Source organism: Malaclemys terrapin, chromosome 2 (genome assembly GCF_027887155.1).
Source record: "Malaclemys terrapin pileata isolate rMalTer1 chromosome 2, rMalTer1.hap1, whole genome shotgun sequence".
Classification (NCBI taxonomy): Eukaryota; Metazoa; Chordata; order Testudines; family Emydidae; genus Malaclemys; species Malaclemys terrapin.
Window position 1 is genome coordinate 38,562,996 of NC_071506.1, and position 24,673 is coordinate 38,587,668.

Below are 24,673 nucleotides of genomic sequence, written 5' to 3' on the forward strand. Positions count from 1 at the left end.
CACTTAGAGGAGAGGAAAGTGATCAGGAACAGTCAGCATGGATTCACCAAGGAGAAGTCATGCCTGACTAACCTAATTGCCTTCTATGACGAGATAATTGGCTCTGTGGATGAGGGGAAAGCAGTGGACGTGTTATTCCTTGACTTTAGCAAAGCTTTTGATACGGTCTCCCACAGTATTCTTGTCAGCAAGTTAAAGAAGTATGGGCTGGATGAATGGACTATAAGGTGGATAGAAAGCTGGCTAGATCGTCGGGCTCAACGGGTAGTGATCAATGGCTCCATGTCTAGTTGGCAGTCAGTATCAAGCGGAGTGCCCCAAGGGTCGGACCTGGGGCTAGTTTTGTTCAGTATCTTCATTAATGATCTGGAGGATGGCGTGGACTGCACCCTCAGCAAGTTTGCAGATGACACTAAACTGGGAGGAATGGTAGATATGCTGGAGGGTAGGGATAGGATAAATCAGGACCTAGACAAATTAGAGGATTGGGCCAAAAGAAATCTGATGAGATTCAACAAGGACAAGTGCAGAGTCCTGCACTTAGGATGGAAGAATCCCATGCACTACTACAGCGTAGGGACTGAGTGGCTAGGCAGCAGTTCTGCAGAAAAGGACCTGGGGTTACAGTGGATGAGAAGCTGGATATGAGTCAACAGTGTGCCCTTGTTGCCATGAAGGCTAATGGCATTTTGGGCTGTATAAGTAGGGGCATTACCAGCAGATCTAGGGACGTGATCATTCCCGTTTATTCGGCATTGGTGTGGCCTCATCTGGAGTACTGTGTCCAGTTTGGGGCCCCACACTAGAAGAAGGATGTGGAGGGTAACAAAAATGATTGGGGGCTGGAGCACATGACTTATGAGGAGAGGCTGGAGGAATTGGGATTGTTTAGTCTGCAGAAGAGAAGAATGAGGGGGGATTTGATAGGTGCTTTCAACTACCTGAAAGGGGGTTCCAAAGAGGATGGATCTAGACTGTTCTCAGTGGTACCAGATGACAGAACAAGGAGTAATGGTCTCAAGTTGCAGTGGGGAAGGTTTAGGTTGGATATTAGGAAAAACTTTTTCACTAGGAGGGTGGTGAAGCACTGGAATGGGTTACTTACAGTGATGAGCTGCCAAAATCTTAACAACCGGTTCCCTCCTCCTCACCCAACGAGGGGGTCCTGGTCCGCCCCCGCCCCCCTGGACACCTGCCCCATCCACCCCCCTTCCCTGTCCCCTGACTGTCCCCTACCGCCCCATCCAACCCCTCCTCTCATTCCTGATGCCCCCCTGGGACCCCTGCCCCATTCCTGATGCCCGCCCTCCTCTCATTCCTGATGCCCCCCCGGGACCCCTGCCCCATCCAACTACCCCTTCTCTCTGTCCCCTGACTGCCCCTGGAACTCCCGCCCCTGACTGCCTCCCACCGCCCCATCCAACCCCTGCTCCTTCCTGACTGCCCCCCGGGACCCTTGCCCCCATTCAATCCCCCTGTTCTCTGCCCTCTGACCACCCTGAACTCCCCTGCCGTCTATCCAACACCCCCTCCCTGCTCCCTTACCGCGCTGCCTGGAGGTGGCTGGTGGCGCAACAGCTGCGCCGCGGGGCCGGGCCCAGGGCCGGGCCGGAGCTGCTCAGCCGGGGCGGGGCTGGAGCCGGGGCCGGGGCCGGGGCCGGGGCAGGTTGGCCAGGGCCAGGGCGGAGCAGGTCAGCCGGGCCGCGCCGCCACGCAGCGCCTCCCTGGAACCCTCCTTGCGCCCCCCCTCCGCGCCCCAGCTCATCTGCGCGAAGCCGCCACTTGCTTCTCAGCCCTCCCAGGCTTCCCACGTGAACAGCTGATTCGTGGGAAGCGTCGGAGGGGGAGGAGAAGAGGGATGGAGCATTCAGGGGAAGAGGCGGAGGTGAGCTGGGGCCGGGGGCGGGGCGGAGAGCTGCTGGAGCTTTACCGGTTGTTAAATTTAAAAGCCCTTTTAGAACCAGTTGTCCCACACAGTTCTAAAGGGGCTTCTAAATTTAACAACCGGTTCCCGCGAATCAGTGCGAACCAGCTCCAGCTCACCACTGGTTACTTAGGGAGGTGGTGGAATCTCCTTCTTCAGAGGTTTTTAAAGTCAGGCTTGACAAAGCCCTGACTGGGATGATTTAGTTGGGGATTGGTCCTGCTTTGAGCAGAGGGTTGGACTAGATGACCTCCTGAGGTCCCTTCCAACCCTGATATTCTATGATTCCGGGTGGGACAGGACACTGTTGCTCACTGCAGTGGGCATGCAGCAATGAGGCCAGTACCGGGTTTACCATGGCGCCAGTGGCTCCCGCTCTGGTTGGCTGGTTGTGCCGCTTCCGAGGGGTCAGAGGGATCCCTGACCAGCCCCAGCAGTGCTGCAGGCTCAGCCCATGCATGGACATAGTCACTTCCAGCAGACCGGTGAGTGTGGCTGGGGGCAGGAAGAGTGTGGGGGAGTGGGTCTGTGGGGGGGCAGTGGGCAGTGGGGGTTCTATGTGGAGAATTCCTGGGGGAATGAAAACAGATCCCCTGAAGGTTTCTTTGGTTCCATTTCAAAAGTGACCGAGAAGCAAAGGGAGGAGGGTGGCAGGTGAGAACGCCCATGGGCTTAGTTTGGAGGGCAGTGCCCCCAAACAGAGGCGAGGTGTGGGGGCACACAGAGTCACATGCCACTGCTTCCCCCACTTTCTGCAAGTGGGTGCTGCTCAGAAGATGCCACATTCTGGGTCCTAGTGCTGGTTGAGTCCCCTTCTGTGTGCTGGGAGCCTCCTGTTTTCTGAACAACAGTGAGTGCCTATGGTGGGGAAGGGCAGGGGCAGGCTGGGGCTAGGGGGAAAGAGGCAGTGGGGAAAGAGGGGGTGGGGTGGGAAGGAGATGGAGCAGTGGGGAAGGGGCATGGGATGGGGAAGAAAAGGGGCAGGGGAAGCAGGGGTGGGGGAAGAGGCAGTGAGGAAGGAAAGGTATGGGATGAGGAGGAGATGGAGTGGTGGGGAATGGGCATGGGATGGGGGAAGCGGGGGCAGGGGGGAAGCTGGAGCCCAGCATGCAGCATCCCCTTGGCAGAAGCTGGGGCTCCCCTGTAAGCAGGTCCATCAAACCCTCACCCTGACAAGCCCCACCTCCCCTGCATCTGTACCACCCCCCACTGAGCCCCAACCACCTGCACCTGGACCCCCACCCAAATGAACTCCACCTCCCCTGCACCTAGACCCCCTCTGCTGGGAGCCCCAAACACCTTCACCTGGATCCCCGGCAGAGTCCTATTGCCCCTGCACCTGGAACCCCCCAATGAACTTCTGTGCATCCAGATCTCCCACTGAGGCGCCTGCCTGCACCCAGATTGCCCCACAGAGAACTCTCTTACCCCCACCTGGATCCCCCCACACTAAGTCCCTCTGCACTTGGATGCTGCTGCCGGGCTGAGCCTGCTCACCCACACCTGATGCACCGTTTTTCTGGGACAGGCCTGGCCCTTGCACTGTGTCAGGGTTGGGGGCAGCCTCACTGCCAAGTCCCTGTCACAGGGTGGGGTGGGGAGAGGCTGCAGGGTAAGCTCCCACCTCCATGCAACCAGTGGCCTGTGCTCCCCTCTGCCATGTTGGAGCCTCCACATTTATTTATTGACAAATAAAATTTGCAGAATTTTAAAATATTGTGCGCAAATTTTTTAATTTTTTGGTGCAGAATCCCCTCAGGAATATGGGGTGCTGTGCAGCTGTGATGGTGGAACTGTGAGGAAGGTGGTGGGCAGTGGGGAGGTCTATGGGCGGCAGGCGCTGGGTGAGCAGTGTGGTGTGCAGAGTGCTATGCAGATGTGGTGGGAGGCCAGCAGGGGAGGTCCCTGGGAGGGGTGGGGGCTGGGCATAGAGCTCTGTGGTGGAGGTCTCTGGGAGAGGAGGCACTGGGCATAAGGGTAGGGTTACCATACGTCCGGATTTTCCCGGACATGTCCGGCTTTTGGGGGCTCAAATCCCCGTCCGGGGGGAAATCCCCAAAAGCCGGGCATGTCCGGGAAAATCGGGAGGGCTCGGTGGTGCTCGGCCGGGGCCGGGGCCGGTGCGGGGCCGGGAACCAGGGGGGCAGTGCCGGGCCAGGGTCACAGTGCCGGGCCGGGCGCGGGGCCGGACGGGGAGCCAGGGGCGCAGTGCCGGGCCGGGCGCGGGGCCGGACGGGGAGCCGGGGGCCCAGTGCCGGGCCGGGAGCCGGTCAGCCGGGCCCGCGGGGAGCCGGTCTGCCGAGCCCGCGGGGCGGGGAGCCGGTCAGCCGGGCCCGCGGGGAGCCGGTCAGCCGAGCCCACGGGGAGCCGGGGAGCCGAGCCGGGCCGGTAGCCGGGCCTGCGGGGAGCCGAGCCCGCGGGGCGGGGAGCCGGGGAGCCGAGCCCGCGGGGCGGGGAGCCGGTCAGCCGGGCCCGCGGGGAGGCGGGGAGCCGGGCCCGCGGGGAGCCGAGCCCGCGAGGCGGGGAGCCGGGAGCCGGGCCTGCGGGGCCGGGAGCTGGGGGGTGCGCCGGGCCGCCGGCAGTGCTGGGCGGGCCGGGGGTGGTCGGCCAGGGCCGGCACCCCAGGGCCCGAGCCGACCCAGGCTGGAGCCACCGGGGGGGGCCAGCCTGGGCCGCGCCTCCTCCCCCCACACTCCCCTTACCTGCTTCAGGCTTCCCTCGAATTAAATATTCGCGGGAAGCAGGGGAGGGGGCGGAGACTTTGGGGAGGGGGCGGGGTTGGGGCGGGGCTGTGGGCGGGGCCGGTGGCCGTGGAGTGTCCTCCATTTGGAGGCACAAAATATGGTAACCCTACATAAGGGTGGGGCACTGGGCAGGGGGCAGTGTGGTGGGGGCCCACCCTCAAGGGGAAGGGGTATGCTGGCAGCACAGGGCTGGGCAGGCCAGTGTGCGTCTGGCAGCTGCAGGTTTGCATCCGAAGAAGTGGGCTGTAGCCCAGTAAAGCTTATGCTCTAATACATGTGTTAGTCTCTAAGGTGCCACAAGTACTCCTGTTCTTTTTGCGGATACAGACTAACCCGGCTGCTACTCTGAAACCTGCCTAGAGAGCGATGATGGTGGGGTAGCCAGAGCCACAGCAGAGGCGCTTGTCCTCTGGTTCCCCTTTGCCCTCACTCCCTCCTTCCTCCCCCTCTGCCATGGTGGTCCCCGGCTGTGTTGCTTAGCCCCACCCCCATACGAATCTGAGTTTTGTGGCTCGCGGTTTGAGCCGGGCGGCTTGCCGTAGCCTAGTCAATGTGTTGCGCATGCGCGGCTGCAGCCCCGCAGTCGGTGACCGGCTCTAGTCAGTGCGGAAGGACCTTGGTACTTTGCGGAGGTGAGTGGAGGCCTTACCCCGCTAGCCCGGCGTCCCCTCCTTCCACGCCCCCGCCCCGGCGCTGCGGGGGCCCCGCGGCCGCCTCTGACCTCCGTGTCCATGAGGCCTGCGGCGCCGCGCAGCGGGAGGGGCCCGGCTGCGGCCGTTACCCGCCGCCGCGCATCGTGCGAGTGAGGGGCCGGGCGCGGCGCGGAGGCGTCGGGGGTCGGGGCCGAGTGCCCGCTGCCGGCGGCGGAGCTGGGGAGCAGGGCGAGGCTGGGAGGGGGGCGCGTGCGGAACAGTGTCTCGGAGGCGCGGTCGCGCTGGGCCCGGTGCTGACCCGGGCGTGCCTGGGCCGTGTGACTCGTCTCCATTTTGTCACTCGGGTGGTGTTTGTGGACTAGGCACCTGCCGCAGGCCAGGGCGGGACCGGCCTAGTTCTCTGCAGGCGGTCCCCGAGGATGTGTATAAAGTTGGAGAGCAGGGTTGGGTCTCTGTTACCAGAGGGGTCTGGGCTGCAGACCACTGCCTGGCATTCCCTGCCAGGAGCCGACAGACCGCGCGGTACAACTGAGCGTTTTCAGCAGAAGCACTTTTACCTGAGCATAACCGCATCGGCACTTGCAGGGCTTTGCTGGCACAGCTACTCTGGCAAAACTCTTGTATAGACAATGCCTGACATTCAGTCCTGTGTCTCTCATACAACTGTCTGCACAGTCTGCTGCACGACTGTGTACATGGCACAATAAAACCCCGTTGAAGAGAGGTATTATTTTACAGTAAGGTTATCTGCCATCTTAATTTTTTTAATATAGTGCATTAGTTATACATGATGCCTTCGAGGTTAATAAAATATGGTTCCTGGCCTAAAAAATCTGAGTATGACTTGTTTCAGGAATATAAAAAGACAATAGACCTCATAGGAGAGGGAAGGGTATTGTGTGTCTTAGCCACACTAAACAGTAGAAAAGAAACGCTCCATGAACTAGTCTATTATATGTAAAGTATTTAAAGTCTGTGTTTTGATAGTTTCCCCTCACAAATAGATGTCCTTCAAAAGGTATCTCAGATGTTATAAGGAGGTATTTTAATGGAGGGAATGATTTTGCATATGTTCTGAAGCTACTCTAGTATCCTCTTGTGAGATGTTTAGTCTAACAAGTCTGTTATATACATAGAAAACAAAATGCATTAATTAGGACAGGAACTTCCTGTGTACATCTCAATAAATTTCTAATGTATTACTTTCCTAGGAGAAATCATCACCATGTCATCTACTCTGTTGCCCAAACCACAGATGAGGGGCCTCCTGGCCAAACGTCTGAGATTCCATATTGTAGGGGCAATGATTGTATCCCTGGGATGTGCAGTTTTGTACAAGGTGAGGTCTTATAATATTTGTGAGCCCAGTTGATCTCAACCAATCTATATAGCCTTCTGGTTCAGGACTTGGACTTGGTTTATCTGTTTATCAGAAAATTGCTGTGGTGGATTTCTCATGAGCATGTCTCCAGAGTGCTGTATAAAACCTTTTGGTGCTTCTTTGAGAGGAGTTGTTCCTATTTTACAGATAATCACTAATAGTTTCTGAGTGATCTGACTGAGGCCACGTAGTTGTTGGCAAGCCTTGGACTAACCCTAGGAGCCAAGCGTTGCACAGTTCATGTCTACACTGCCCAGTTAACATGAACTCTTACCCAGCTTTTAGCCCACCTTGTTCATACAGGGGGAAAAAATCTGACCCAGGTTTGTAAGTGCTTTAAGCCTGGGTTATATTATCTGATGGAGGTGGGGGTTAGAATACAGGCTCCACTTTAATTCAGATAGTCCTCCAATGCCTTCCCACAATTTTTCCTGAAGGACAGTCAAGTTTTCCTGCAGTTGAGTGGGAAAGAATCCTAGGGCATCTCACCACTAAGAACAATGAGATATGCCTGCAGACACACATGAGTGAATGAGGACACAGTAATACAAGTAGGGGTTTGCTGTGGGGATGCCCACACCCAGGGTAGGCTAACATGGATGCCAGTCACCCAGGTTACTTGTGCAGTTCAGACATAGCCCTAGTGCTGTGTACAGCTCATGCTGGCTTAATCTAAAAAAATTAAAATTGGTGGTGCTCAAAGTGTTCCATGGACTTGCCTATGTTTAATATAGGATATTTATTGAGGGGGGAAGAGGGAGGGTCCCACTTATGAAGTTATCCACAGAATGATGGTCTTTGAAACTCTTAGCTAAGCAAGATGGGCAAACTCTCTGCCCTGTGTAACTTAATTTGATTTAGGAGAGTCAAACATCTCTCAGCCATTTCTGGTTTCTTAGAGTGGGTTAACCCTTCTTGGCATGTGCATTGGCATCTGAGTATGTTGTAGAGTGTAAAATAAATATCTAGCGACTGGTCTCTGTAAGATGAGGTCTTCCTCTGTGTTTGCAAAGTGCTTAACGCACTTCGGATGCTGCTGCAATAGATGTAATAATGAATACAATAAAAATACTATCTGCTAGATGTTCATAAAGGCTGAGAGCCACCTTTTCAACTATCTTTAGCCACCATTGAAAGCCAGAATTGTTAATCAGCCTTGATAGCATGCTTTGGTCAGAAGACTACCTATGTGCTCAGTGGAGCGTCTATCATTATTGTTGGCAATCTATCTGATAAAGTACAGTGGGCAAGGTGGACACAAGATATCTCTGGAGGAGTAAGGACAACATGGTGGGGAAAAAAATAGAACTGTGGCTTAAGTGTGAGGTTGAAGACCTTTTTCTTTAAGGATTGGGGCAACGCCACATGAGTGAAGCTTTGCTTTCTGAGACCCTAAAGAGATGTACAGACAGAATAGCAGTATTTAAACACTTAAATACCTTTAATACACTGAATGCACAACCATCTCTTCCTATGTCTTAGGATGGCTAGATTGCCTTTATTACTAAATGTTTGCTAGATTTCTGAGGGGTGATATCTTGCCAAAAAGTTTCACTCAAAATTGATATCCTAGGTGATCAAAACACATGCATTCAGCAACTCATTTCTAAGTACATGGAAAAACTGAACCTCCAGTCCCTTACTAAACTTCATTCTTGTCGCTTGCATTATTTAAATTTTCAGAAAGCTCTAGCTGAAGACAGCTATAAATATTAAGGTTTAATTACTATTATTCATCAGTAAAGCCTGGCTCTGTTACCAGCACTGTCAGAGGCTTCAGCTCCTCTTGGAGATTTGAAAAAGAGTCCATTAAAGTAAAGGAGCAACTTACCAGGACATAGCTAAACTGACACGTGATGATATATCTTTAATCACTGCAATGCTTCTTTTTTTTTTTTTTTAAACAAACCTGGAGCATCTGTGGTGGGGCAACTCTTTAAAAAATATAGGGTCAGATTCTTGGGTATGTACAAAGAACACACCACAAAAACTGGGAATGCAGATGTGGTATAAATCTCAGTTTTGTGCTTTTTCCACCTGGAGCTTCTGTGTGAAGAGCCAAGCTCCTCACATAAGAGCAGTTAGTTTTCTACACTGTTGTACCTTGTTTGGGCACACTTTGTTGAACTGAAGGGGTATATGTGGGAAGACTGGTCTTCATCCACTATTCCCTTAATTATGCGCACACATGGCCAGATCCTGCAAATGTACAGGTGTATCACTCCATTGACCTCTGGCATTCGTCTAGATTTACATCCGTTTAAAATACATTCAGAATATGCCCCTGGTCTGGGAATATTGTCAATTGTCTTCTCTTCTTTCCTAGCCAGCTACGCCGCAGCTGGTCTGAAATTTGAGAAAGGTGGGGATGAGTAAAGAAGTTCATGCATGGTATCTTGCTCTTTGCCATTGCAGTGCCCAATCAGATGATTCCTAAAGGGCTCCCAGATTTATATGGCTATTCAGTTGACTAAAAGATTCTATCAAAACAAATGAACCACAGCAGGGAGCCCAAGGGTGTGTTCATACTAGGAAAAAGATGGGGGATGTTCTTACCTTATGTGTGAACACATGGTAACTAGCACAAGGTAAAATCTTAGTGAAGACAAAGCAGTTTGTAGTGTTCACATGTGTTAGGTTAAGTACCATGTTAATATTAAACTGCCTTGTCTTCCCTAGGATTTAATCGTGTGTTAATTAATGAGTGTGAACCCACCTTTTTCTTAGTGTAGATGTGGCCAAAGTGGGTGCGTCATTTTGGCTATTTGCTTTGGCAGCATCCTTTCCTCCTTTTGTAACCTTACAGAATTGCTCTAACTGTAACTCAGTTTTAGTAGGAACGATAGATAAAAGGGCATCCCTAAGTCACTTAACCCTGTGATTGTCCATGGGCATATTAAAAATTTATTTGTAAATCCTTTAAGTATAGAACCATTACCAGGTGGTGACAGTTTTCTGGCAAAAGATGATCACTTGGACTTGTGCACGTTATCTGACAAGGAAGAATGAACTTATTGGTGTCCTGAAAATTTAGTAATGCTGTTTGTAAAACTGGTTCCAATTTTTAGATGAAACAACACAAAACATTTGTTTTCCCATCCGTTAAATAGTTCAGGCTCTAACTGAGTAAAAATATTGCTGTAACCCTCTAATAGCTAACTGTTCTGTGTTGAACTAAAAACAGCTTTTTGAGACTGCAGTAATCTTATATCAGGTGATATGGCACCACCAAGTGAATTACAAGCTTTCTGCATCTGTTATACAAGTTTTTCTACCTTAAAACTTAATTCTCTACCTTTTTGCATTTCAGTATGGCGTGGCTGAGCCCAGGAAACGAGCATATGCAGACTTCTATAAAGACTATGATTCCATGAAGGACTTTGAGGCCATGAGGGAAGCTGGTGTGTTTGAAAGCGTACAACCCAAAAACTCATGAACAGCATATATAGGTAATAGCAAGATGCCTTACATCAAGCTGATCTCACTGACTACTGTCTATATATTGATACACTGGAAATTTCCCATTTTGATGTTTTTGATCAAATTCTACCGTTAAAGTCCCATCCAGTTAAATGGAGGTGAGAGTTCCTGAAGTTTAGAAAAGGAAAAAGGATCTCAGTGGGAGCTACAGATAACATTCCTTTTGTTACTAGATCAGTAGGGCCAATGATAAATGCAAAGTATTGCATGTTGAAAGGAAAAAAATTGAACTACTTATACACCCTTTGGGGGTAATAAATTAACAGTGCTAATTTAACAATGATGCCAAATCCTTTCCTTATCTCTGCATGATGCACAGTTGTCAAAAAAGCAATGTGTTAAGATGGATAAGGAGTAGAAAATACAGAAAATATTGCCATTATATAAATCGATGGTTCACCCTAATTTGCAATACTGTGCAGTTATGATAACCCTATCTCAAAAAGGAAGACACTCTCATGTGAAGAATTGGGATATGGGAGATTTTTTACCTTTATAAAAAATGATAAAAGTATACGGAATAACGAATGGTATAGAAAAGGTAGGCTGGGAGATTCTGTTCTCTCTGTCTTATAATACAAGAACAAGGAGACATCCAGTGAAAATGGCAAATTCAGAACTGAAAAGGAAATGCTTCTTCATACAACTGTTTAGTCTGTGGAACTCTTTGCCATAGGATATTGAGGCCAAAACCTTGTCAAGTTTGAAAGAAGGATGGGGCACATACTACAAGTATATCCAGTCGTGAGAGTTAGTCGAAAAAATTAAGACGTGGTAGGGATATATAAACCCTCATGTTCCATGGTTTAATTAAAGATTGTACAAGGAAACATGCCTTCTCACATACTTTGTAAATAGTAGCATTTGATTTTTTCCCCTTAATGGACTTAACTGTTTCCTCGATATCACTACAAAGGGTTTTCCAAACGAAAATACCAAACAGCTAATAACTTTGCTCTTAAACGTCCCCAGAACTCTGCCTCCTCTCTTCCAGATGCTGTGATTAGAAACATCAGTGTTAAAGTAAGCTGTAACTCGGCATAAGAGCTTGTTTTTAAAAAAGCTTCTCCAAACCTAGTCCTGATAGTGGGGGGGAAACTACATATGAAACTGAGATTGATTTCTTCATTGATCACTTTCTTCCACTTCTCTTCAAACTACTAATTCAAAGACTGATCAAGGGCAATGGCTTCTCCATTCTTCCAGTGATCAGAAATGTTTACTGTGATCATTGCATGATTATTTGTTTTGCCTAATTATCCTGGCCAACTAGGGTTTGACGTTCAGTCTCATTCAGTTTTGTTACTTGTTAGATGAATGCTTCAGTACTGGACTTAATGGTGTTAATGTTTGTCTTGCTTCCACACACAAACATAACATCAGATAACAGCTGGTTCCAGTATAACAAAAAAATATGGATGATGGATGCTCCTCATATAGTTGTAAAGTAAAAATGAAAAACAAAGTAGCATAAACTAATAATGGGATTATCGACTATCCTTTTATTCTCCCCCCCCCCCCATTAGAAATTCTACATTTACATGTTGCTAAAAAAAAAAGAGCATGGTAAATAACAAAGGGATCACTTTACCTTTCTACCATCATACTTCTACCCAGTTTAAGATCATGATTAAAAGAATACTGCTAATGTATGTTTATGTAAACTAACTTTCTCAGGCACTTACATCACCAGTGCTTTGGTCAGGTGGCCTTCTTCAGGGTGTTTGGCAAGAATATCAGATCTAAGTATGGGAGGAAAATCATTTGAAACAATACTGCCAACAAAGATGGAAGTTTAAAACTCTTGAATTGAAACTAAGAATCGAGCTTTGCTGTGCAAACAGAGCTAAAAGAAACACTTGATTACACCAAGACGTTGTAAGCTTTCCAGTTTGCAACCAATGTACAAAAGTCTTTCTCTGACCAGGTTGAGTGCACCTGTTTGTTAGAACTGTGAAACATTAACTAGCTCAAGGCTTTAAAGGGATTTTGGGATTATTCTTAATCATTTACCCAGTGGCATTAGTTGAGAGAAAGTGGCACAGATAGCATAATCTTAATCTGTAACTCTGTTTAGGTAGTGCATTAGAAGAATTATCAACAGATGTGGAGGTGCAGTGCAAAAATATCCTCAACTTTTGCAGTAGGAGAGAAGCTGGTTGGGACCTGCAGTGATTGTAGGGTGCATATGACTTAGGGTGGCCAGACATCCTGATTTTATCGGGACAGTCCCGCATCCCGACCTTATATTGGTCGGGACGCACTTTGTCCCGATAACGGGGGGACCGTGGCAAGCTGGTGCCACTTACCTCTTCCTCCTGGGGCAGCGCAGCTAAGCTCCCGGCACGGCAGCACCAGCCCACCGGCCGGCAGGAGCCTGCAGAGTTCAGCCCTGCCCCAGGCACACAGAGGCAGCGAGGTGGTCTGTTGCAGCGGGGTGGGGTTTGTAGAACTGGGCAGCGGGCACTAGGGGGAGAGAGCCCCCTACAACCTGTCCCGCCCCGCCTACCCCCGACCCATGACTCAGCTCCCGGCGTGGTGGCACCAGCCTGCTGGCCGGAACAAGCCTGCAGACAGAGTGCAGGCCTGCTCCGGCACACAGAGGCGGCGAGGAGACCAGCACCAAGCCACTTGCCTTTCTCCCCGTCTGCAACAGATTTGGGTTTATCTTTATATTAAGGGGAAAATTCACATTCAAAATTCTCATTGAATTCAATAGATGTTCCATGCATATAATGACGCCTGGAGATGGCCCGTAATTTACACACTGACAGAGGCAGACATGGGGCTTTATTACACTGCTGAAGAAGAAAGCTTTTATCTAATATTTTGTGCATATCTCAGACACTTGAATGTGTGCCCATGTCTGTTGCAATAGATGACAATCTAGATAGATTGTAATCTCTGCTCCTTTTTTCTTTCAGTTTATTTCAACTATAACACTTTATTGTGCTCGCACATGGAAAAAAATTGTAAATTTGATTTACAGCCTTATTAATGCTCCCCGTTGGACTTCGGTAAACTGTCATGGGTATTTTTATGACCTTCATTACTGTGGTATCTGTGCACCTCACAATCCAAGAACTGGAAGGGACCTCGAGAGGTCATCTAGTCCAGTCGCCTGAACTCAAGGCAGGGCTAAGTATTATCTAGACCATCCCTGACAGGTGTTTGTCCAACCTGCTCTTAAAAATCCCCAATGATGGAGATTCCACAACAGCCGTAGGCAATTTATTCCAGTGCTTAACCGCTCTGACAGTTAGGAAGTTTTTCCTAATGTCCAACCTAAACCGCCCTGGCTGCAATTTAAGCCCATTGCTTCTTGTCCTATCCTCAGAGGTTAAGAAGAACAATTCTTCTCCCTCCTCCTTGTAACAACGTTTTATGTACTTGAAAACTGTTATGTCCCCTCTCAGTCTTCTCTTCTCCAGACTAAACAAACCCATTTTTTTTTCAATCTTCCCTCATAGGTCATGTTTTCTAGACCTTTAATAATTTTTTTGCTCTTCTCTGGACTTCCTCCACAATCTTTAACATATTTATCCTCACAACTCCCCTCTGAGGCCTTGTCTTCACTTACCGGAGGGTCCGGCGGCACGCAATCGATGTTCTGGGATCGATTTATCGCGTCTGGTTAAGACGCGATAAATCGATCCCGGAAGTGCTCGCAGTCGGCGCCGGTACTGCAGCTCGCCGAGAGGAGTATGCGGCATCGACGGGGGGAGCCTTCCTGCCGCGTCTGGACCGCGGTAAGTTCGGACTAAGGTACTTCGAATTCAGCTACGTTATTAACGTAGCTGAATTTGCGTACCTTAGTCCGAAGTAGGGACTTAGTGGGGACCAGGCCTGAGGCAGGGAAGTGCTAATATCCCCATTTTACAGATAGCCTCTCTGCATCATTTCCCTAAGGCCCAGATCCTCAAAGGTATTTAGGCACTTAACTCCCATTAAAATCAATAGTAGTTAGGTGCTTATTTACTTTTGAGGATCTGAGCCTTAAGTGGCACACCCAAGGTCTGTGATGGAGCAGGGAAGCTGGGTCTCCCAAGTCCTATGCTAGCACCTTAACCACTGCACCCTCGTCTCTTTTATGTTTCATCCTAATCTGTGACTCTCCATACTTTCATTGTCTGTCATTAATGTAATATTCTTCTAAACAAGATTGTAGTAGCGCAGTGCACTGAAGTAACTGTCACCTTTTTTTTTTAACACACTCTGCTAATGATTTCTACAGGCACCATGTCACTCTTCTCATCGAATGAAATGTTGCTCAGATTGATAAAAGGGCAACAGATATGTAATCTATTAATTTACAATACTTGGCTATGAAGGGCTAGATTGTGTCTTTATACCTCAGTCCTGAGTAGATACATAGAGCTGAAACACCCCTATGGGAGCTCAGCAAGGGATTTCACCATGGGAAGACGCAATCCATCCATGAACTTCCAGATAAGCCTGCTACCCCTAGTCCCGTGCTTATCCTGCTCTAGTCCTTCTTCTCTTCCTTTGAGGAGATTTATCTTCCTGGAGTGTGCACAGAGGGATCAATCTCTGTGGTCCCTCAAATGCAGTGACTATGGCTGGCCATTTGGCAGGGCTTCATTGAGGAAAGGTTTTGTGCCTCCACCAGCATCCCCCCACAAGGGCAAGTTGCAATCTGGTCTTAAGCAAAACTGTTAATTGGACAAACTTGTGTTCAGTAACTGGTAATAGTTGAAGGCCTGATCCTGCAAATGCACATGTGAGTAACTTTACTCCTGTGAGTAGTCCCACTGAAAGTCAGTGGACCCACTCATGGTACTAAGCACTCTGCCCCTAGGCTTTAGTCACTATAATGTCCTAAGTGGGCCATAAGCCTGAGGCTTCCAGAAAATCACTCTAGGCTTTAGTGGCGAAAGGACTAGCTATTCTGTCTGTTTTTAGAACTAGAAGTCACCAAATTAAATTAGTAGGCAGCAGGTTTAAAACAAACAAAAGGAAGTATTTCTTCACACAATCAGTCTGTAGAACTCTTTGCCATAGGATGTTGTGAAGGCCAAGACTATAACAGGGTTCAAAAAAGAACTAGATAAATTCATGGAGAATAGGTCCATCAATAGCTATAAGCCAGGATGAGCAGGGATGGTGTCTCTAGACTGTTTGCCAGAAGCTGGGAATAGGCAACAGGGGATGGATCACTTTATTACCTATTCTATTCATTCCCTCTGAAGCACCTGGCATTGGCCACTGTTGGAAGACAGGATACTGGGCTAGATGGACCTTTGGTCTGACCCAGTATGGCCATTCTTACATTCTTTTCTCTGGCATAGCCCTGGTCTACGTTTAAAATTTGGGTTACAAAGTAGCAGCCGTGTTAGTCTGTAGCCGCAAAAAGCACAGGAGTCACTTGTGGCACCTTAGAGACTAACAAATTTATTTCAGCATAAGCTTTCGTGGGCTACAACTCGCTTCTTCAGATGCATAGAGTGGAACACACAGACAGAAGATATTTATACATACAGAGAACATGAAAAGGTGGAAGTAGCCATACCAATTGTAAGAGGCCAATCAATTGCGATGAGTTATCAGTAGCAGCAGAAGAAAAAACTTTGAAGAGATAATCGAGATGACCCATAGAAGGTGTGAGGAAAACTTAACATGGGGGGGGGGGGGGGGAATTCAATTAGTGAAATGACCCAACCATTCCCAGTCTCTGTTTAGGCCTAAGTTAATTGTGTCTAATTTGCATATTAATTCGAGTTCAGCAGTCTCTCTTTGGAGTCTGTTTTTTGAAGTTTTTTTGTTGCAAAACTTACACAATCAAGTCTGTCACTGAATGGTTAGAGAGGTTGAAGTGTTCTCCCACTAGTTTTTGAATGTTATGATTCCTGATGTCAGATTTGTGTCAATTAATTCTTTTGCGTAGAGACTGTCCGGTTTGGCCAATGTACATGGCAGAGGGGCATTGCTGGCACATGATGGCATATATCACATCAGCGGATGTGCAGGTGAACGAGCCCTATGGTGCTGCAGCAGGACTCACTGATTCCAGACCTCTGTGACATAGTTTGCTTTAGCTGTCAGTGGCTGAAGCTGGGGCTGAAGGCAGGACTGGGAGCCTCCCCTCTGTGACTGCGGCTGGAGCCAGAGCTAGAACTGGGACCCTTTACTCCCCTGCCCTGCAACTGGATCTGACTTTGCAATCAGAATCCTGCGCCCCTGTCCTGCAGGGGGCTGGAGCCGGAGCCCTGTGCCCCTGGCCCTGTGGCTTCTACTGGGGGCTGGAGCTGGGGCCATGAGACCTTGCCCTGTGGCTTGTGGTGTGGGCTGCAGCAGGAGCCGTACAACCCCTCTTGCAGCTTCCTAGGGCCCCCTCTCATGGCTCTGTGCACCTGTCTGTCGTCATCTCTCTCTCTCCCCCCCCCCCCTCCCTCTCACCCAATATGTCCTGATATTTCACTCTTGCGATCTGGTCACCCTAATATGACTGCCTAGGTCAGCGGTTCTCAAAATGGTGGTTGGAACCCCTCAGGGGGTCACGAGGTTATTACATGGAGGGGTTACAAACTGTCAGCCTCCACCACAAACCCTGCTTTGCCTCCAGGATTTATAATGGTGTTTATAAATTAAAAACACTTTTTTTTTTTATATGTTTGGGGAGGTCGAATTCAGAGGCTTGCTATTTGAAAGGGGTCACCAGTACAAAAGTTTGAGAACTACTGGTCTAGGTAAATCAGAAGGAGGGGGGGGAAAGAGGAGATGCAATTTATCATTGCTGCTTCTGCCATCTGTGGAAGATTGCACCTGTACTTTCTGCCTATAAAGTGAATGGGGAGATCTCCTGTCCCCTCCAAATATATATGAAACTGGAAGGAGGTTCAGTTTTGATGCTATTTTTGCTATGGACACCTGTCTTGTAGAAACTGAACTTATACCAACCTGTTGAAAGCCTGGATAAGTAAATAGAAAATTTGTCATAGGTTTTCCTGATGCATGCTGAAGATCTGTTTAGACTATATCTAATACTGCAGCAAGTCAGTGGTTTTGACTAACTTACTCAAAAATAGGCTCTGAAAATCCTTCCCCCCCCCCCCTCCCATCCATCCCTTCTCCCTAAATTTAGGGTTAACACTACTTCTTTTAACTTGCTGTTTTGGAATGTTTCTTGCAGTTACGGAAGAGGAGGTAGGTCAGTGATTAGCATGGGACTTGAGAGACTGAGATTCAGTTCCCTGCTCCGCTATAAACTTGTGTGTGACATAGGGCAAGTAGGTAGGACTAGCATTTCAAAGGGTGTGTTGACTTTTGGGTGTGTTGCTACCAGGTGGAATTCACAGCCCCAAGATAGGCACCCAGGGTCTTTTATAATGCATGAGAAGAGTTAGATGCCAAAGAATGAGACCTAGAAAAACCAGCATGCTGTGTAGGGAGCTGCCAAAGGTATCCAAATGGAAATGCTGAGGAGACCCATTCCTCAAAGACAGGTGACTAAGTTTGGTTTGGAGAGAGGCTCTTCTCTCCTCTTGCATTCACAGCCACGAATGAACCCTCCCCAGAAGTTACGTGTGTTATCTTTCTTGCCTCCTCCTGTGTGTCTTTCTCCCTCCCCCCCCCCCCTCAAAAAAAAATAAATAGTGTCTGTGTCAGCAGTGGAGCCACTCTTACCCAGGCTGTTGCAGCTCTGGGTTCAATTCCCCTGTCTGCCTGATTTGGAGAAGCGAGGTTTGAGTTCTGGTCTTTGTTCTCTCTGGAGAGTGCCCTACCCACTGTGCAGTGGGGTATTCTGGGGCTGTTCTCTGAATCTCTGCTTCTGCTCAGTTCATATTTAAGTATTTATATTCAGTGGAACAGTTTCTACAAGAGAGATTGAGGCCTGCCGCCGAATAGCCCAGTGGGTAGGGCACTCTCCTGGGGACACCAGAGTTCAAACCCCTTCTCCCCCCAGGGCTGGGGTGGCAAATGAGCCTGGTGTCCTACAGCTTGTGTGAGTGCCCTAATCAAAGGACTAAAAGTTATAAGGGGGAACGGTGGCTCCTCCACTATTTTGGGTGGGTTTAGTTGTGCTCTGAGTGCCTATTGGATAAGGCCCTGCACGTGAGCGAGCTAGTTGGAGGATTCTGCTGGGGTTCAGGCATAAGCTAGGCATCTAGACTTAGGCAGCTGTGTGAATGCTCACTGGCAGATTTTTAGGTGCCATGGGGACCTACAGAGAGAAGTGGCAACTGAGGGGGGATATTGAGGAATTTAAATGCCTCAGTCCAACATTTAGGCACCACCAGGTTCCCTTGTGGATCTAGCCCTTAGCCCTTTAGTTCTCCATCTGTAAAATGGGGATAATAGCCCTTCCTCACAGGTGTGTTGAGGATAAACACACAGGCTGTGAGGTGCTTAGATACTGTGGTAATGGGGACATAAAGTATAGATGTTCTGGTGCTACAGTCTTTCATGACTCTTGTCATGGAGCTCAGCTGTGAAGGAATGAGATTGAGGGTGTTCAGTTTAATACAGAGAAGTAATTTAACAAACTTGGATTTCTTTCTTTCCAGGTAATCCACCTGCGTTCATTTATTTCCTCTGTTGCATTCCTTTCTTTTTCAGGCTGTTCCAGATCTTATTGTGATCTTATTGTGTAGTTCTTGATTTGTTCCATGTTTCAATTTTATTTACCACATGCAGTGTCTTAATAAGCCATGAGGAAATAGTAGTGGGAAATTCCTCTAGACTAAACTACTGGCATAAACTCTTTCCTTCTCTGTTTGAATTCATACATACTAATGTATTTACTTCTGAGAGCTAGTATTCTCCAAATATATTAATTCATGTTTTTCTTATTTTGCAGATCATCTTCAAGGAGACTTGACAGCTTAAACTTGTTTCTTCAGTCAACTGTAAAATGTGTAATACACTTCAGTGGTGGGCATGCTGTAGTGTAATTCAATAAACTCAATACTTAATGAAGCTTTATTTATCTTAATTGATGACCTTGACTGTTTAGATGCTGAGGGAAGGGGTGGAAATTCAGGTGGTACTCCTTATATAATGCTAAAGACAAGTTGAGAGATAAAATAGAGATCCTGAACCCTTGTGGTTACTAAAATAAGGACAGTATTGTTTGCTTCCTGGCCTAAAGTGTTCAATAGGCAACAGCTGCTTGGACAGCACTTGCAGAGGATTCCTATCTATCTATCTAGTACTTACAAAAAATTGAAAGCTTTTTTTTGCTTAGGTTACAAAGTTAAAATGTACCAGAGTTAAGGTTTTCAGGGCCACATAATTTCCCCCCCTCGAAATTAAACCTGTACTACTGAATGAAGCAACGATCCTCCTGAAAATGTGATCATCTAATTAAAGACAGCATCCTAATGCATACACAAAAGGGGTTGCAAATTAATATTGCCCATGCAACCTTAATCTGGCAGCTCCAAACTTTTGACTGTTAGAACTCTTAAATAAAATGACCTTTAAGGGGTTGTGGGTTGACAGGGAGGTGTGCATGGGAGAGTTTTTAGTCACTAGCACTTCCTTCTCTATCACATTCCTATTAATTGGGGGTAAAGGGGAAGAAACAGACACAGGGAAGGGGAAAGGTGAGAAAACAGTACATCTCCCTGCCCGCGGGGGCCCCCCTTCTTACTTTTTTTCTTCCTGTGTGCCCCCCTTAACTCTCTTCCCCAATAGTGCTGGAATGTGACTTCTGGGGCTGACACCAGCCCCCTACCTTCGGGTATAGGCAGCAGTGCATAACAATTGGAAGATTGTTTAACTACTTAAGGCCCCAAATCCTCGGTTTATGCCTGTATCTCAGACACTGGGGGCAAGGAGGGGGGCTAGAGAAGATGAGGGCAAGTGCATCTAGTGGCAAAGACACTTAGATGCAAACATATTGAAGTAAAAAAATGCATGATTAAGGTACCTAAACAAACTTTCATTTGTGCTGTGGTGATGACATGAGAGGAAAATGTTCTGTAAGAGTCAGTTTAATTTGCTCTGGGAATGCAAACACTAAAATGTCCATTGTGATTAATGGTTACTGCATGACATCAATACAGAGCCATTAAAGGTGAGTTGGATACCTTACTTGCATTTCTTACCTTAACATGTTTGGATTCTTTTTAAAGTGTAGTCCTAGCTTTGAATTTCCTGGGTTTGTTTGGTTCTGGGATAACTAACGCAGCTGTGCAATGTGCTTTAAGGTAACGATGCATGCCCTTAACTGTAATTCCATTTTCTCATAGATAAGGTCTAGGAATATAGAATTAGCCTCAGTCACCCTGGTGTTTCAACCTACCCTCCATACTGAATTTAGGTCAAGCTATCCTGTACAGTCTCAAACTTGGACAAGATGGCCTGTTACAACAAGTAATTAAAACACTCTTGTTCTTACATTAAACAGAACACAATAGCCTCAAATAATGTGAATCAGTGTCACATTTATAGCTAGAATGTAGGAAACTGCTTCAGTGTGTTTTTGGCTTGACACATAAGATTCTAGAGTTGGTCAATAATAGTGTCTTTAAAATAATTTTCCTTGTAATACCTACTGTTCAGAGAACATAGACTCCATCTCTCCCATAAGCAGACAGTAGTCTTCCCATGAAGAAGCACAGCAAATTAAGCCATCCGTATTATATTTGGAAAGGTCTTAAGTTCAAATCCAGTTGGCATAGCTTTTATTATTTCAAATAGACCATTAACTTTTCAACATTCAGTATAGACCATGCAGAAACATTAATGAAACTCCTTGTGTAACTTTTAGTTGATTCAAAACACTAATATACAGTAACACAGAAGGTTTGAAGAAAATCCCATCCATATAGGTTTTGCTGTGAAGTAGGGAATACACTTCTATTTGCACTTCATATAGATAGTATTAGTGGTGTTAGGGAAACGCTTTCTCCTACAAATGTAAACTGAAGATTATAGCATGATCGACAAAGACAATACTTAATCTCTCAAAGCTGTAACTATCCCAGCCTGTTAAGTATGTGCAGCAACCATTTCTTCTGACTAGTGCTGTCTCAAGCACATCTATAGGTTCTAATAGAGCAAGTTTTTTATCCACAGAACTTCGGTGGCACTGTACTTTAATGGCAGATGCAGGCTAGTGGAGTCGATTTCTTGTGCAGGCCACTGTATACACAAACTTATATTTGTCATTCCTTTCTGCAAATTTAGCTTTTTAAATCATTTTGCTTTTGAAGTCTGACTTTTGTTTTACCAAGTTCCACTGTTGCAGTGAAGAGTGCTTCCACAAGGCAGACTACACAGTGACAAAAAAACAACAACCTGTCTGTCCTGTCTCCTCTTGCAGCAGCTGGAGAAGAAATGTGCCTTTCTTAAAGAAATATAGGGCTGGGAGGGAGCTGGAGACATCAACTTGTCCAGCCCTCGGTGCTGAGGCAAGATTAAGTAAATCTAAAGCATGTGTGACAGGTATTTGTCCAACCTGTACTTACTAACCTCCAGGGAGGATTCCACAACCTTCCTTCGTTAAATTCTCAAATAGGTTTCCATCTTTAAAGTTGGGAAATTTTTCCTAATACCTAGCCTTGCTGCAGATGAAGCAGATTACTTCTTGTTCAACCTCCAGTGGACATGGAGAACAATAGATCAACCTCGTCAGCCCTTAAGCTTCAAATATTATCAGTTTCTCCGCCTTGGTCATCTCTTTATAAGACTAAGCATGCCCCTATGTCTGGTTTTCTAAACCTTTTACCATTTTTGTTGCTCTCTTCGGGGCGTGCTACAATTTGTCCTCATTCCTAAAGGATGGCACCTAAATTGGAACCAGTACTCCACCTGAGGCCTCACCAAGGCTGAGTAGAGTGGGACATGTGCCCCTCCCCCCTCATGCCTTACATATAAAACTCCTGTCATTGCACCCTAGAAGATTAGCCTTTTCATAACTGAAATATGTTGACTAATAGTCAATTTGTGATCCACTAGAATCCGCAGAGCCTTTTCAGCAGTATTACTGCTTAGCCAGCTATTCCCTGTTTTGTAATTGTGCATTTGACTTTATTTTCCTTCCAAAGTTCTTTGCATTTGAATTTCATCTTGATTTCAGACCAATTCTCCAATGCCAAGGGCATTTTGAATTCTAAGCCTAGCCTCCAAAGTGCTTGTTACCCCTTCCAAGTGTGTTGTCATCTGCAAATTTGATCAGCATAGGTGCTATCCCTTTATCTAAGTCATTAATAGGGAATTGTACTGAACCCAGAACACACACACACACCCTCCCAGTTTGCCAGCAAACCATTGAGAACTACTCTACGGGCTTTTGACCAGCTGGGCATCCACCAGACAGTAATTTCACCTAGACCACATGTTCCTAGTTTGCATATGAAAGTGATACTTGCTCACATGCCAGACAGCCATATCTATGCCCCCAACTCCCAACCATCCAGTAGGCCAATAAGCCTGTTAAAGAAGGAAAAACAGGTTGGTTTGGCATGATTTGTCTTTGACAAAGCCATGCTGGCTATTACATATAACTAAGGCTGCGATTTAGTCTCAGAAGTCATGGAATCTGTGACCTCCAAAGTCCTCTGTAACTTTCTCCAGTTGACGTTGCTGGGAGCTGCAGGGTACCCCCACGACCCCAGGCAGTGCAAGCCCCCCACAGCTCCCTGCCACCAAGGCGGCCCGGGGGACCCCCCCAGAGCTTTCCACCTCTGCAGGCAGCAGGTGGGGGAGACCCCCTCCCATAGCTCCTGCTGCCATAGGAGGACCCTTGCCACACAGAGCTGCCAGCGGAGGGGGACCCTGGAGCTCTGAGCCCCCTGGGGTAGTGGGAGCTCCCAGCCTCCCCCTGCCATCCATCCCCCCCCTCACCCCCAGCTGCCCAGGCTTCCCATTTTTAGTAAAAGTCAGGGACAGGTCACGGGCATCTGTGAATTTTTCATTATTGCCTGTGACTTGTCCCTGACTTTTACTAAAAATATCCATGACAAAAATCTTAGCCTTATAACCCTATTCCTAGTCTCCTTCAGGTGTTTACAAATTGATTGTTTAATAAGCTGTTCCAGTATCTTTCTAGATAGGGAGGGGCTGACTGGTCTATCAAGCCCTTTGTCTCCCTTTTTTCAAGCTAAGGACGATGGTTGCCCTTTCCTAGCCCTCACAGCTCTCACCCAGCAGGCATGGCTCCACTAATTAGGTGCCTGGACCCTGGAGAAGATACACATGTAAAGTGAGGTGGTGGCCTTGGGGAGAATGGGTGGGAGGGGGCAGTGGGGTGAGAAGAGGGGGTGGGGGGAATTTGTGACATGCAGGGCTGCTGGCCAGAGAAAGAGGCAACTTTCCCCAGCTCCAAGGCTGCAGCTGCCGGGGAGAGACCCCACTCCTTCCCAGCCTCAGCTCTGTGGCTGCTTTGGTGGGGGAGAGACACCCCTCTCCCCTTTCCCAGCCCCAGCTCAGGGACTGCCGTGATGGGGGAGAGAGGGCACATCCATTCCATTAGCAAGGTAAGACTACTGATATTAAAATATGAGTTGTGTGCTTTTATTTGGAGAACAAAAAAAACCCAGTTATTAGGGTCTTTTTTTAATATAGTGCTTTTATCCAAAGCGCTTTACAATAGTTAGCTAACAGTACAAACAACATTTGGAAAGATCATTAAGTGGTCCCCTAAGACCCTCAGCAATTTTCAAGTGGTCCTCTGAAAAAAAAAGTTTGAGAGCCACTGCCCTGTGCTGTTCATTCGGCCCTGGCTTGAAGACAACTCACTTAACTAAATATTCTTTAGCCTGGTCTCACCTTATTGGGGCTTGCAGACCATCTCCCTTGTTAAGTAGCTGGCCACCATTAAGCCCAAAGCCAAATAAGCATTAACCATCTCGGTTATTAGTTCAGCGTTCCCGCTAAGTAGACAACCTGCCCTTTCCTTTGCTTGTTCCTAATGGAGTTAAAGAACTAGGTTATGTCCCTTACTTGGTGTAACCCATTTTGATTTTATGACTACATATTTGTGCTATTCTTCTGTATGGCTCCTTAGCAATTTGTCGATGTTGCCACCGTTTGCTTTGTCAGCTCAGTAACGCACTTAGCACCATAGTAGCCTCTTACTATGCTGCCTTGTGATCAGTTGCAGTTGTGCCGTTAATATTAGCTCCTGCAGCTCTGCTGAAGGCCTTTCTCTCTTAGAGTTTTGGGCCAAACCTACCAGTTAAAAATCTGCCTTGTTTTTTGAAAGCCAGCATCCATATGCTGCCACCCTCATGCCTTTCTAGCCTTAGAGTCAGGAAAGCTATAGTTTAAATTATCACTTTCGCTCACTTTCCTTTTCCCCTTCAGCGTCGTAACCAATGCCTCGCTCTTGGGCAGAAGCAAATCTAAAAAAAATGGCTGTCTGCCTGTTTATTTCCTCCACCTTCTGAAACAAAAAGTTGTCTCCAATACATGCCTCTACCCTATTTTTTGTTTTGCTATATTACTTTGCCACTAGATGCCCCCATTACTACCATCCAGTAGGCTAATAAGTCTGTCAAAGGGGGAAAAGCAGGTTGGTTTG

At 47.5% G+C, this 24,673-nt stretch overlaps 1 protein-coding gene across 1 annotated transcript; it reads left to right on the top strand.

Moving 5' to 3' along the window:
• The first annotated feature begins 5,187 nt into the window (after positions 1 to 5,187).
• On the top strand, positions 5,188 to 19,119 carry LOC128832866 (cytochrome c oxidase subunit 6C-2). Its single transcript, XM_054020554.1, has 4 exons — positions 5,188 to 5,300; positions 6,533 to 6,660; positions 10,013 to 10,151; positions 19,001 to 19,119. Exons 1-3 carry the CDS (start codon positions 5,219 to 5,221, stop codon positions 10,136 to 10,138), a joined length of 336 nt encoding a protein of 111 aa, XP_053876529.1. The 5' UTR covers positions 5,188 to 5,218; the 3' UTR covers positions 10,139 to 10,151; positions 19,001 to 19,119.
• Positions 19,120 to 24,673: the final 5,554 nt, after the last annotated feature.